Here is a 12,523-nt window from a genome sequence, read left to right as displayed (position 1 = left end):
TAACTTAGCGGTTCGGCAAAAGATATCGATAGAATAAGTACCAGGCTTTGCAGAAAAATAAGTACTGAAGTTGATCCATTTGACTAAAGAATTCTTCCAGGAAGTGCCCCAGCATGGCCACTGTCTGATGACTGCAACAAGTAAAAGATAACAATTAAGATAATTTTATTGCATTTTATTTTATTTTTTTAATGTTTTTTATATTATTTTATTTTATTTATTGTTTTTTATTTTTTGTTTTTATTTTTTATATTATTTAATTTTATTTATTGTTTTTTATTTTTTGTTTTTATTTTTTATATTATTCTATTTTTTGTTTTTTTAATTTTATATTTTGTTTATTTTATTTTTTTATTTTATTTTATTTTTTATTTTTATTTTTTTATTTTTTTTTTTTTTTATTTTATTTTATTTTATTTTGTATGTTTTTCTCTTTCTCTTCTTCCAGGAACGCCCTACTTCAGAAAACTCCTCGAATGGAAGAACAGGGAGTAATCCGATGGGAACTGGTACTCCTGTTAATGTTATGTTGGCTGATTGTATATTTCTGTATCTGGAAAGGTCCTAAGTCCACTGGCAAGGTACTGATTATTCGTTATTTCTTAATTAATTAAAGCAACAAGGTGGCAGAATGGTTAGCACGCTGAGCAAAGCGCTTAGCATCATTTCGTTCATTTTTACGTTCTGAGTTCAAATTCCACAAAGTTCTACTTTGCCTTTCATCCTTTCAGGGTGTCGATAAAACAAGTACCAGTTGAGTACTGGGGGTCGATGGAATTAACTATTCCCCACTCCCCAAATTTCAAGACTTGTGCCTACTGTGGAAAAGATCGGCGATCTGGCAGAATCGTTAGCACGCTCGGCAAAATGATTTGCAGCATTTTGTCTGCCTTTATGTTCCGAGTTCAAATTTTGCCGTGGCCCCTCTCCTGAAATTGCCGACCTTGTGCCAAAATTTGAAATCATTGTTATTATTATTATTAAGGTGGTGAGCTGACAGAATCATTAGCATGCCAGGCGAAATGCTTAGTAGTATTTCGTCTGCCTAAATGTTCTGAGTTCAAATTCCGCACGAGGTTGACTTTGCCTTTCATCCTTTCGGAGTCGATTAAATAAGTACCAGTTACGCTCTGGGGTTGATGTAATCCCTTCCCCCAAATTTGAGGCCTTGTGCTTCCAGCAAAAGTATTGTTGTTGTTGTTATTATTATTATTATTATTATGGCAACGAGCTGGCAGAATGCTTAGCAACATTTCGTTCATCTTTATATTCTGGGTTCAAACTTTGCTGAGGTTGACTTTGCCTTTCATCCTTTGGGGGTCGATGAAATAAGGACCAGTTACACACTGGAGTCGCTGTAATCGACTATCCCCCCTCCCTCAAATTTCCTTCTCTCTATCTACCCCTCTCTCTCTCTCTCTCTCTCTCTCTCTCTCTCTCACTATTTCTCTGCTTCTTTGTCACCCCTGTTCTTTCTACACCACACATTGTTTATCCTCCTCATATCTCTCCATGTCTTTCTCTCTCTCTTCTCCAGGTTGTTTATGTCACTGCCATCTTTCCATACATTGTACTCATCATCCTGTTGATCCGAGGAGTAACTCTGCCGGGTGCCAAGGAAGGAATTCTGTTCTTCATTAAACCGAAATGGTACCAACTTGCGGATGCTAAAGTAAGTATTGACTGAAACCATCCTCAGTGTGCTGTTCTCAGGCTTACTCCTGATGATGGGATCGGGTAAGTCTTGCAGCTAATTGCTGGCAATGTTTTTATAGTTTTATCGTTTATTTGTTTCAGCCATTAGACTGCAGCCATGCTGGGGCAATGCCTTGAAGAATTTTTAGCTGAATGAATCAACCCAGTACTTATTTATTTATTAATTTTTTTTTTGGTTTTGTTTTAAGCCTGGTAGTTTATTCACTCAGTCTCTTTTGCCAAACTGCTAAGTTACAGAGATGTAAACATACCAACACTGGTTGTCAAGCAATGGTGGTGAACGAAGACACACACCAGTCGCACACTGGGGTTGATGTAATCGACTTAACCCTTTTCCCCCAAATTTGAGGCCTTGTGCTTCTAGTAGAAAGGATTATTATTATTATTATTATTATTATTATTATTATTATTATTATTATTATTATTATTATTATTATTCATTAGTCTTATTTTTATCATGTGCTTTCACTGCACTACTGAGCACAGCTCTGTGTGCCTTGGGTATGTGCTGTGGTTTGTTGTGGTGCTCTTATTTTTCCTGTATTGAAAGTGTTTTTATGTAGGATGTGTGCGGTGCTTGGTAGTGCTATTTTCTGTATGTTATATAAATTCATATATTATTATTATTATTATTATTATTATTATTTACTAAGGCTGCGTGTTTCTATAATTAAAATGTCGTTCCTGTTCTTTTGTTAATGTGAAAGTAATTAATTTATTTAATGTTACATTCAGAAGAAAACAGGTCATGGATCTCGTTAACATCAACGAGACCTGAATGCAGTGAACAAACACAATGATGTCTGCACACACACATGCATGCACTTATATATATATATGTATACATATATATATATATATATATACATATATATATATATATAACGCATACTTGTGTGTGTACATATATGTATGTGTGATAATATATATGTTTTTGTGTGTATGTGCATATATATATATATATATAAATTTAAAAACAAATTATACGCCCAGGACGAGGGGGCAGCCATCGGTGTTAGTATCGCCGGTGATGTGGTCAATCTCTTCATGGTATGGTGGGACAGAAGGCTTAAGGAACGCCTGACACAGAACTTCATACTCGTGAATGTGTACTCTCGATATGTCGATGATATCAACTTAGTGGTAAAGACACACCCTCAAGAGAGTACCCCTGAAATAGAAATAGAAACTAAGACTATGGAGAGCATCCAGCAAATAGCTAACTCCATCCACCAGAGTATTAAAGTTACGATAGACTACCCTACTAAACACCCTAACCATAGATTACCTGTATTAGATACTGAACTCTGGCTAGAAACCAAGAACAATAAAACCAGAATCCTCCATTCACACTATACAAAACCTATGGCCTCCAAATACCTGATCCACCGGAACTCGGCTATTGCGGACAATGCCAAGTTCAACATATTGATGGCAGACCTCGTCAGAGTAATGCGAAATGTCTCCTGCATGTGCGACCCTACAGAATTAAAGAGACATATACAACATTTCGTCCACCGCATGCAGTTCTCAGGTTACAGCCATAAAGAAAGGATCAGGGTATACAAAGGAGCTATGAAGAAGTTTGAAACAATCAAACGCAACGATAGGAATGGGATTTGCCCACTCTATAGGAGCAAATCATGGAACACCACAGAAATGACTAAGAAGAAAATAAGGAAGGCAAGCTCATGGTACGATAGCCACAAGTGCCAGAGCGTCATGTTCATCGACACTGCCCCTAGAGGCGAACTGGCGTACCGCTTTAGAAGGGCCCTAGACAAACTTAAGCTAAGAATTAAGGTTGTTGAAAGGCCAGGCAACCCTATTAAATCCCTTATCAGTAGAACATACCCTTTCAGTAGAACCCCCTGCACTGATAGGAACTGTATCGTATGTAGATTTAGCCCACAAACGAACTGGTCTATAGTATAAGATGTACAGAGGGACGATGCAGAAATAAGACAATGACATATGTAGGCGAAACAGCAAGGAGCATAGGGGAGAGGGCAAACGAACATTGGAGGGAACTTAAGGAAGGGAAAAACTCATCAGTTCTGTACCAGCATGCTGAGCAAGAACATAGAGGCTCAATCAACAACATAGAGATTAAAATCTTATCTACACATAGCAGTGATGCAGCACTTAGACAAATTACTGAAGCTACATACATAATAGAAGAGAAACCTAGCCTGAATAGGAAACTAGAATGGAACACTAACACACACCACTAACAAACCACAAACCACAGCATGTGACAACATTACCCATAAACCAATAATAATATGAACAAAGTATAATACAATACATAGATAAACAAATGGAATTAAATACTACATACGTTAACAAAATTTAATTAAACACAAAAAAAACACACACACATGAACAAATAAATAAATAAAAACAAATACAAACGAACACGTATTAACAGAGAATATAGGTGATACAGACACTCCCCATACACACATGCACTTACAAAAGACACAGACACATTGAAGGACACGCATGCGTAGACACATACAATAGGAATACAAAATACAGAAATAGCTGATATTTAGCAAGGTGAGACACACATAAGAAGGAAGGAAACAAAGGACCACTGATGAGGTCACAGAAGTGTGACGAAAGAACTCTGGCCGAAATAAGATTAAGATTAATGTAATATAAAGCTGAAGCAAATTAACACCAAATATACAGTGCGTGTGTTTTTATTGGCTAAACTGGCAATATGACCATCCCCAAGTACAACAACATATGTATATATATATATATATATATATATATATACATAGGTATGTCCATGTGTATGTGCATGTATGTGAATGTATACATACATACATACATATACTACTTGTTCTGATCTGTGGTTCACAACACTTCATCACCCAAGAAGGGATGGTAGCTTCAGCGAAGGAGTTCTTTGTCTCGAGGGACAGGAAATGGTGTCATCATGGGATCAAGGAACTGACAGAAAGATGGCTTCAGACGGTGCAATACGATGGACTCTACTTTGAATGCTGGGCTGTGTTTGTTTGTATAAATCAAAGAAGTTAACCAAGATATTGCAAAACTTTTGACTCAGCACAATAGAATGGAGCATCGAAATGATGCCACACCCAGAAGATAGTCCGGACCTAGCTTCCATGGATTATTACTTGTTCTGAATTCTGTGGCTCACTTCCTGCGCTCACGATGCATCATCAACCAAGAGGAGGTTGAAACTTCAGGGAAGGAGTTCTTGGCTTCAAAGGACAAAAAAAAGGGGTCATCGTGAGATCAAAGCACCGGCAAAAAAAAAGGGGTCACCGTGAGATCAAAGCACCGGCAAAAAAAAAGGGGTCATCGTGAGATCAAAGCACCAGCAAAAAAAAAGGGGTCCTCGTGAGATCAAAGCACCGGCAAAAAAAAAAGGTGGCTGCAGACAGTGCAACACGATGGCCTCTTCTTTGAATGCTTGGCTGATTTTGTTTGTAACTTGACGAATAAAACAAAGAAATCTGCAAAGCCCTGCATGTCTTTTGACTTAGCACAATATATACACAATGAGCTTCTTTTAGTTTCAGCTCACATTCAACTATTTTGCTATATCCTGGTTGCTCATTCCATCTGTTTTCAAAACAACAATCAGGTCTCATTTTGCATTTGAACCTGTTACAGACGAACAAAACAACATACGAAAGACGGATCTTTTTTAAAACGGGGGCCACATTTTTCATTAACGAAACACTTTGTAACTTGGAACACTGGTAGAATGTGTCATATAAAACATCTTTTTTCTCTTAGTCTTCTTAAAAAAAAAAAGAAATCCATAAGTTTTTCCATGTTAAAGTCGTCGTATTTCTGTAATTTCAACCAATCACTGACGTCCATTCAGCCGATATACATTAAGTGCCGACTACATAAACAAACGATTCTGAAACAATTAACCCTAACCCTAACCCTAACCCTAACCCTAAACCTAGGGTTAGGGTTAAAGCAAATTTAAAATGAAAAAAGCAAATAAAACGAAGGTATGGAGATTAAATACGCTTTACATCGCTTAATCAGCCAAAGGAGTAAATGTAAACAACTGAATACTTGTCAGTGATTGGTTGAAATTATCGAAATAAGACAATTTTTTACATGAAATAAATTCGAATACAAAAATATTTTTCTGTTCTATAACGCAAAATAGATAAGTATACGAAGTTTGAAAGTCTTTCCGTACCAAAAACACTACGTAAAACATTAATGAAAAATGTGGCCCCCGTTTTAAAATAGAACCCGAAAGACATGCAAATTTTTATGTAAAAATGCATGTACTACTATTACCTGGAAGAATATTCTTTGAATCTTTCTGGGACACTGTATACTTCAATATTTTGTGGTGTCTAGTGACAGTCAAGCCTTAATCTCAACTGTTTTACCTAAATAGTCATGTAAACTGGAACATGTTGCATTGCAGCATAATTCATACGCAGTAGCTACTGCGTCGAGGCATCACATCATTGCATGCAGAGTGTGCATTGCAGCACTGAATAGTTTGCAGTAGTAGACAGACCCACCCACTTCAACAGGTAGTCGCCTGTTTACAGCACTCCGGTCATTATGTGTGTGTGTTAAAAAAACATGTATATACATATGTTAAAGAAACATAAAATAGATGTGTAAACAAACAGAAAGCAGACGCAGAACACCAAATCTTCATCAGTTATCAGCCAGAAAGTGGATCACAGTTTTGCGTCTTGAAGCCAAAAGACCCTCAAATCGTACCTTACAGTTTCATGTATTAATATATATATATATGAATGAACTAATGAGTGAGGCCTCTGCATGGTCACTAGACTTGGTAGAAATAGCAGCCAAAGGACCCTCAAATCATACCCTACAGTTTCATGTATTAATATATATGTATGAACTATGAGTGAGGCCTCCACATGGTCGCTAGACTTTGTAGAAATAGCAGCCAAAGGACCCTCAAATCATACCTTACAGTTTCATGTATTAATATATATATATATATGTATGAACTAATGAGTGAGGCCTCTGCATGGTCACTAGACTTTGTAGAAATAGCAGCCAAAGGACCCTCAAATCATACCTTACAGTTTCATGTATTAATATATATATATATGTATGAACTAATGAGTGAGGCCTCTGCATGGTCACTAGACTTGTTAGAAATAGCAGCCAAAGGACCCTCAAATCATACCTTACAGTTTCATGTATTAATAAATATATATGTATGAATGAACTAATGAGTGAGGCCTCTGCATGGTCATTAGACTTGGTAGAAATAGCAGCCAAAGGACCCTCAAATCATACCCTACAGTTTCATGTATTAATATATATGTATGAACTATGAGTGAGGCCTCCACATGGTCGCTAGACTTTGTAGAAATAGCAGCCAAAGGACCCTCAAATCATACCTTACAGTTTCATGTATTAATATATATATATATGTATGAACTAATGAGTGAGGCCTCTGCATGGTCACTAGACTTGGTAGAAATAGCAGCCAAAGGACCCTCAAATCATACCTTACAGTTTCATGTATTAATAAATATATATGTATGAATGAACTAATGAGTGAGGCCTCTGCATGGTCATTAGACTTGGTAGAAATAGCAGCCAAAGGACCCTCAAATCATGCCCTACAGTTTCATGTATTAATATATATGTATGAACTAATGAGTGAGGCCTCTGCATGGTCGCTAGACCTGGTAGAAATAACAGCCAAAGGACCCTCAAATCATGCCCTACAGTTTCATGTATTAATATATATCTATGAACTATGAGTGAGGCCTCTACATGGTCGCTAGACTTGGTAGAAGTAGCATCCAAAGGACCCTCAACTCATGCCCTACAGTTTCATGTATTAATATATATGTATGAACTAATGAGTGAGGCCTCTGCATGGTCGCTAGACCTGGTAGAAATAACAGCCAAAGGACCCTCAAATCATGCCCTACAGTTTCATGTATTAATATATATCTATGAACTATGAGTGAGGCTTCTACATGGTCGCTAGACTTGGTAGAAATAGCAGCCAAAGGACGCTCAAATCATGCCCTACAGCTTCATGTATTAATATATATATGTATGAACTATGAGTGAGGCCTCTACATGGTCGCTAGACTTGGTAGAAATAACAGCCAAAGGACCCTCAAATCATGCCATACAGTTTCATGTATTAATATATATCTATGAACTATGAGTGAGGCCTCTACATGGTCGCTAGACTTGGTAGAAATAGCAGCCAAAGGACCCTCAAAGCATAAGCACACCAGCATCAGTTGTCAAGCGATGTTGGTGGGACAAACACAGACACACAAACACACACACACACACACACACACACACACACACACACACACACACACACACACACACACATATATATATATATATATATATATATATATATATATATATATATATATAAACATACGATGGGCTTCTTTCAGTTTCCGTCTACCAAATCCACTCACAAGGCATTGGTCGGCCCGAGGCTATAGTAGAAGACACTTGCCCAAGGTGCCACGCAGTGGGACTGAACCCGTAACCATGTGGTTGGTAAGCAAGCTACTTACCACACAGCCACTCCTGTGCCTATATATATATATATATATATATATATATATATATATATATATTTCGTATGTGTATTTCGTGTGCAAGATTCTTGATGTGGATACGTGTGTTGAAAGAAATACAATTAAACCTTGGGAGAGGCATTATGCCGGTAATAAACACACGCACTGGTTCAGTCCTTTATTAATTTATATAGTTTTTTGTTAAATTATTTCATTGCACTCTTGCAATCTCTTCAGTAACTTGTCTCTCCACTTCCATTTATTTTGAATATATGATCTGGCGTTGTTTTGGCGTTGTTTCGAAACTGTTTGGTATGAGCATGTGAGTGTGTGCAAGCTCGTATGTGTGCACGCTCATATGTGTGCACGCACTTATGTGTTCGTGCTTATATGTAAGTATGTGCGTCCATATGTGTGTTTGTAACAATTTCGTTTATATCAGATCAGATAGAGACTTTTTAATTAATTTATTTACGTTCATATTCCGCATCATATGTGTGAACAACACATGCAACCACGGGCAATTGTAAGGCCCTCATCTACGTGTATTTGGTGTTTAAAATTGGTTGCGTTTCAGTTATGAGGACCGACTCCTGTATTTGTCGCAAAGATGCGTCACCGGGGTGTCTAGACAGGATTTCTATGTTAATTCTGTCCAGTACACCACCATGTTGTTCTTTGGCATGCTGGTAGAGCACCGAGGTTTGTTTTTGATTATTATAGTCCCTCCAATGTTCGTTTACACGCTCAGCCAAACTTCTTGCCGTCTCACCTATGTATGTGGTGTTTCTGTTTTTACACTCACCATCCATACAGCTTATTTTGTAGACTACATTTCTGGCTTTGCAGTTGGCACCAGGACTATTTTTGCACACAATGCAACTCTCCTCAACACACCTTGTTCTTCTGAAGGGATATGTTTTACATATTATTGATCTAATTGATCTCCCTGGTTTTTCTATAACATTTATCCTCAACTTGGTACTTTTGAGGATTTTTCGAAATCTGCGGGCCAGTTCTCCGTGTGGCGTGGCGTCCACAAACATTACTCCCTGGAACTTGTCGGTATTGTACCACGTGGTCTTTTTGTTTGTTTTGTTACTAATCCTTTGTAGTCTATTCCACTGTTTGTTACGGTATCTAGGTTGTGTTCCATTTGTATCTTTGACAACAATCTCCTCAAATTTCTTGTTAGCTCCTCTGTATACCTGGATTCTATCTTTCTGGCTGTATCCCGAAAATTGCATGCGATGCATGAAGTCTTGAATATGTTTTTGCCCCTCCCATGGACCGCACAGGGGGGATATGTTTTTCATTATTCTAACCAAATCGGCTACTAATATATTGATTTTCACACTGTGTGATAGAGCCGAATTCTTATGGATAACATACTTTGAAGATATAGGTTTCATATAATGTGAGTGGAGGATTTGAACTTTGTCATTAATTGTTTCTAGCCAAAGTTCTGTGTCAAGTACTGGGAGTCTCATGTTTAGGTGTCTTGTTGGGTAATCTATTGTTACTTTGATGCTCTGGTGTATTGTATTAGCTATATTCTGGATGTTTTCCATCACGATCTTCTCGTTCTCTTCAGTCTGAATGTTTGATGGTGTTTTGACTACGATGTTAATGTCATCCACATATCTCCCGTATAGTTTGAGTGTTATTGAGTGTTCTTCGAGAGTTGTTTTCAGCTTTTTGTCCCACCAGGTCATGAATAGGCTTGCCACGTCTCCGGCCACACTGACACCAATAGCCGCTCCCTGGACCTGCATGTATAGTTTTTCATTGAATTTAACTATATGGTTCTGCAGGGTGGTCTTCAGACTTGCACCTACAGCATGTGCAACCATTTTTCGTGTTTGGATATTATCCTCTGGGTCGTGGGTGGGTGTATTCCATCCCTTCCAACGCTCTGCGGTGGTTTTTCTAGCAGCTGATGTGATCGTATGTGGTCTACCTCGTCCTGACCTGGTGGGGCAGAATCTAGTTAGGTCGTGGTGATCTAAGTATTCATTATTATAAACGAGCTTTAGGAGGAGGCCTAGTTCCCTCGTGTTCACTTCACGGAAGGTTACTTCACTTACCGAAATAATTTCAACACATCTCTCTACGGCAAAGTCAATGTCAATGGATGGATAGAGAGATACTACATCCATACTGCCTATAATACAATCTGTCAGGTCATGGGAGCAGTTACATTCATTGACTCTGCTGAGGAGGTCCTCAGTGCTTTCACAAACATCAGGAGACATCTCGATGTGTGGTCTTAATATCTGTGAGAGGAAGAATGACAGCCTATAATTGCTGGCAATATTGGCACCACAAATCGGTCGACATGGTGGGCCCATGATAGGGTCTGCAATGGGTTTATGGTCTTTTCGTAACCCATAGAGTGTAGGAATGTCGTTGTTGGATGATGCAAAGTTCTGTGCTGTGCGTCTCTTAGGTTGGAGTATGTTACACCACATTCCCATGTGTGCATTGAGAATTTTCTCTACTTTTTCATATTCTTGCGGTGTAACTTCTCTCATATCTTCTATATGTTTTTGCATCGTATGGGTGTAGTTTTGCAGGCTGTCTACCGATATCCTGCCTGATTTGTCTGTAGGGAGGCATACTATTTCATTGTTTCTAACTCTATGTTTTAGTTTTCGTATGCCCATTGCAGCTATTGTACCGAGTTGGTGGGCCTCTGCTTCGTTTTGTGTTGGTGCAGTTGCTATATAACGTCTTAATGTGTTCTTGAGTCTGCTTCTAGCTAAAGAGATCATGGCTTCTGTTTTATCATCTGTGTATGGCGAGATGCATACTCTTTTGTTGAAAGGTAAATCCGTTGGATAGATTCGGGTCATATCATAGGATTTGTCAACCGGGTTATAAAAGAGATTTTTTAAGGTGTTGTTGTTGCCATTGTTGTTATCATTGTATGTGTGGCTGCTGTTGTTGCTGTTGCTGTTGTTATTGTGACGGACGTTGTTGTTGCTGTTGTTCCTGGTGTGTGCGGTGCTGTTCGTGTGGTTGTTGCTATTGCTGTTATCATTGCTGTTGCTGATGGTGGTAGTGTAATCATTATTGTTGGTGGTGGTGGTGGTGGCGGTGTAGTTATTGTTGCCATTTCCATTGTTATTGTTGGTTGCATTGTGAATATTATGCGTATTACTGTCGTGGTGGTTTCTTACAACTGAGTTGTTGTTGTAGTGGTGTCCTAACCTCCATCTAATCTTAGTAAATGTTTTTTCAATCTCAGATAGACAATTGATCTTACTGACCTTGTTATACACTGCATATTTCGGTGGTAATCCTACGGCACACGCTTCATTTTCATCCTGTAGTACTGAGCCATACATTCCAGGTGTGTGACTATTTTCGTTTGCGATGTCATTGTATATCTCCGGTAGTTCGCAGTCCGACATCAGAATCCCGTTGATGTTATTTGGGTATTTGTCTTTGTTTCCTGTGTGTTGAGGTTGTTGTTGTCTCATCCATTTCAATTTGTTGCTGAAGTGTTTGTTACAGGCTCGGTTTATATAGTTGTATTCCTGATGGATGATATCTGCGAGTTTTAACTCCTCATACGGTGTAATCATGTTCCTGAGGTTTTGTTGTAAGAACCTTTTCCTCTTTTGGTACTGGCTAATTTCTTTGTATATTCTCTTTTTGATGTTGACCAGTAGTGTGTGTCTTAGTCTGCCTGCTTGGCCCTCTGTGAGCCTCAGTCTTCTTACAGCTGAGTTGATGGCATTCGTGTATAACTTGGAAGTGATGCATTTTTTAATAAAGTAGAGCTGTCTGGTTGTTATTTTGATTTTTAGACAGCAGAACACAGTGTCTTTCAACGTCTTGCTAGCTTGGCTGGAGCTTATCATATTTCGTATGTGTATTTCGTGTGCAAGATTCTTGATGTGGATACGTGTGTTGAAAGAAATACAATTAAACCTTGGGAGAGGCATTATGCCGGTAATAAACACACGCACTGGTTCAGTCCTTTATTAATTTATATAGTTTTTTGTTAAATTATTTCATTGCACTCTTGCAATCTCTTCAGTAACTTGTCTCTCCACTTCCATTTATTTTGAATATATGATCTGGCGTTGTTTTGGCGTTGTTTCGAAACTGTTTGGTATGAGCATGTGAGTGTGTGCAAGCTCGTATGTGTGCACGCTCATATGTGTGCACGCACTTATGTGTTCGTGCTTATATGTAAGTATGTGCGTCCATATGTGTGTTTG

General features: G+C 38.3%; 1 protein-coding gene across 4 annotated transcripts in view; it reads left to right on the top strand.

Moving 5' to 3' along the window:
* LOC106879595 (sodium- and chloride-dependent GABA transporter ine) overlaps positions 1-12,523 on the top strand; it is a 111,784-nt gene that overhangs the window by 80,529 nt on the left and 18,732 nt on the right. For all 4 annotated transcript variants that reach the window (XM_089345789.1, XM_089345790.1, XM_089345791.1 and 1 more), the window contains 2 exons: positions 449-581; positions 1,538-1,672. In XM_089345789.1, the coding sequence (XP_089201915.1) occupies positions 449-581; positions 1,538-1,672 (268 nt within the window). The remainder of the gene's footprint in view (positions 1-448; positions 582-1,537; positions 1,673-12,523) is intronic.

This window comes from Octopus bimaculoides, chromosome 30, assembly GCF_046866305.1.
Source record: "Octopus bimaculoides isolate indiv1 chromosome 30, ASM4686630v1, whole genome shotgun sequence".
NCBI lineage: Eukaryota > Metazoa > Mollusca > Cephalopoda > Octopoda > Octopodidae > Octopus > Octopus bimaculoides.
The sequence above is the reverse complement of the archived record's forward strand: the minus strand, read 5'-3'. Positions and strand labels throughout refer to the sequence as shown.